General features: G+C 60.1%; 1 protein-coding gene across 1 annotated transcript; it reads right to left on the bottom strand.

The window, feature by feature from the left end:
• Positions 1 to 212: 212 nt before the first annotated feature.
• On the bottom strand, positions 213 to 930 carry LOC112122256 (GAS2-like protein 1). Its single transcript, XM_029913917.1, has one exon. It carries the CDS (start codon positions 906 to 908, stop codon positions 213 to 215), a length of 696 nt encoding a protein of 231 aa, XP_029769777.1. The 5' UTR covers positions 909 to 930.
• Between the last annotated feature and the right edge of the window lie 1,751 nt (positions 931 to 2,681).

The raw sequence follows: 2,681 nt of genomic DNA, 5'->3' as shown, positions 1-2,681 counted from the left end.
CTTGCTGCGCCGGGGAGTGGAGCCATTTGCCCACCCCTGCATTAGGGTGTGCCTGGGCACACCCAGCACACCCCGTGCGCACGCCTATGATGGGTGGAGAGAACCAATGCCTTCCAGTTACCTCCCCCCAGTACAACACTAAAGTGGCTTAGATCACTAGGAGAGCCACAGTGGGTAATGGTGGGAGGAGAGGGTCTCATGTTGCTTGTACGTTACTTGGGGGCACAAGATACCAACAAAATGGAACAGTCTCTCACCAGCTCATCCAGGTTCTTGAGGTCACACAAGGAGATTCTCTGCACCCTGCTAGGGTAGACAGGTGACTCAGGGCCCAGGTCTTGGCTATCCTCCTGGGTTTCCAGCCCCCCATAGGCGATCTGATCCCTCATTTCCTCCTCAATCTCCTGCTCCATCTGGATCAGCATGGGGGCCAGCATCCCAAACTTGGAGCCTCTCCTAGCGACCTCTAGAAGGCACAGGACGAAGTTCTTCTCATTCTTCTTCAGCACCAGGTCATTGGTTTCGAACATCAGCACGTCCTGGATGCCCAGGTCCTGCCGGCACCACTGGATGAAATTTGAGACGTTGTCCCTGGCGATGAAGGAGCCGGGCACCACATTCTTGGCCTGGTAGACAACCTCATTCTGGGGCACCCTCATGCAGGCAGCAACTTCTGGGTGCTGTTGCTGGAACTCCAGAGCAATGCGGTTGACATTGTTGGCATGTTGGCAGAGATCACACCCGGTCTCCAGGGTCTCCATGAAATTCTCCACCTGGACATCCCAGCCATAGAGGATGTTGAGCCACTCAGCCAGGTCCTCCTTCATGGCGTAGAGATACTCCTCACTGGACCGGAAAGGCCGGATACTCTTGGAAGCTGCGGACTGGATGTTGCTCAGGTCAGCCATCTTGCATCCCGTCCCTGAGCGTCACTTCAGTGAGAAGATGACACACATTAGAGACAGAGAAAGACAGAGAGACCACCACTCCTCCCCCACCTCTCCAGTGAGCCGAAAGCCACGCCCAGCTCCTCCTATGTAGCAGACAAGTCCAGCGATGGGAACAGATTGCATCATCGGGATCCAGATGCCAGCTATTGAGTGGAAGCAGCATGATCCCACGGGCAGGGCTGATGTCACTTTGGGCAAGTTGCTTCCCTTCCCCTCTCCGTGCCTCAGTTTCCCCAATCTGTAAATTGGGGACTCTGAGCCACACCCCACATGCATGAAGTGCTTTGAGGTCTTGGGACCTGATTTCCAGGAATATTCAGAAACCCTGAATCCCACTTACTTCATCTGAAATTGCAAGTGCTCAGCACCTCTGCAAACAGGGCCCATCACCCAGTACCTTTAGCTCAAGTCAGTGACACCCTGAAGCTTTCATCTCATGGCCCCTTCCTTCTGCTCTGTCCTCATTCCTCCTGTGGGGGTGGGGAGGCCATGCCCGCCAGCAAACTCTGGGACTATTTCCAGCCCTTGATCATCAGTTATTTTTTAACTAAGGGAACAAGGAGCCGGTCACCAGTCATTGAACAGAGGGGAGACACCCCCGCAGCCAGGCGTGGCCTGCCCTGAGTGATGAAGTGGCAGCAGCCCGTTGGCTTTCAGGGCCATATTTACCGGCTCCTTTCAGGTGCCTAACAGGCCACTTTTGGCTGCAGTCCTTGTGCAAGGATGACTCACAACAGACATTTACCAGCCACCGGTGGAGCTGTGGCCCATATTCAGAGCTTGGGAAGCTGGGGCCTTAGGGCACTTTTTTGGAGAGGGGGAAGAAGGGGTGCTACATACTGGCCTAGCACTAGGAAGGGACATGCAAGATACACCCCCAAGCTGCAGCACAGGCCCTTTGTAAAGCAAGGAGCTAGGAATTGGCTGCCAAGTTCTTTCCCCAAACAGACAGAGACGCAGCCGCTGGAGCTGCCCAGGTCACCCCAGGAGGGTTCAGCTTCCCCCTGCCGGGCGCTGCTGCTGACAGCCCCGCGCAGGACAAGGGCCAGGCCACCTACAGGGCCCGGGGAAGAGGAGAGAGATCGGCGCTGCTCACCTGAGTCGCCATCCTCCCTGCCCCTCTCCCCAGCCGGCGCAGGCCGCTGGCGCTCCCCCGGGCAGTCCCGGGCGGGCCGGGGAGGGGGCTGGCGGCGGGTCAGACTCTGGCAGCAGCAGAAGGGGAGGCAGAGCAGAGCCACGCGGCCCTGGGGAGCCGGAGCTCGCTGGAGGGAGACTCACCCTCGTCCTTCGTCCTCCAGCTGGTTCGCGGGGACCCGGAGCCCCCCCCCCGCCAATGCCTCGACTAGACTAATCCGCCCGGCGGAGCCCGGGGCGAGGTGAAATCCGCCAGGGCTGAGCCGCGCCCGGGAGCAGAGCAGCCCCCAGCCCCAGCCTGGCTCCGGGGCGCGCCCGGAGTTCCCCGGGACCGGCTCGCTTCTGTTCCCGGGGCGGGCGGGAGGGAAGTTCGGTGGTGCCCGCTCGCGATGGAAACTCCCCGCTTCCCTCTGCTCGCCGCCGGCTCCAGCCGCCAGAGGAAACAACCACGCGGGCCGCCCACTCGGCTCTGGAGCCGGCCCAGGAAGGGTGGGAAGCGGGTGCACCCGCTATTAAAGTGACCGCGCTCCGATATTCCTGTAGCAAGGCACTGGCTGTGCCCAGCCCGGGCCCTGCCGCTTCACCACGAGCCGGGGG

Source organism: Terrapene carolina, unplaced genomic scaffold (assembly GCF_002925995.2).
Source record: "Terrapene carolina triunguis isolate 2854851 unplaced genomic scaffold, T_m_triunguis-2.0 Scaffold11627, whole genome shotgun sequence".
Taxonomy (NCBI): domain Eukaryota; kingdom Metazoa; phylum Chordata; order Testudines; family Emydidae; genus Terrapene; species Terrapene triunguis.
The sequence above is the reverse complement of the archived record's forward strand: the minus strand, read 5'-3'. Positions and strand labels throughout refer to the sequence as shown.

Bases quoted from the DNA above. Each gene is read 5' to 3' on its own strand.
- LOC112122256 (XM_029913917.1), bottom strand. From the start codon at position 908: ATGGCTGACCTGAGCAACATCCAGTCCGCAGCTTCCAAGAGTATCCGG.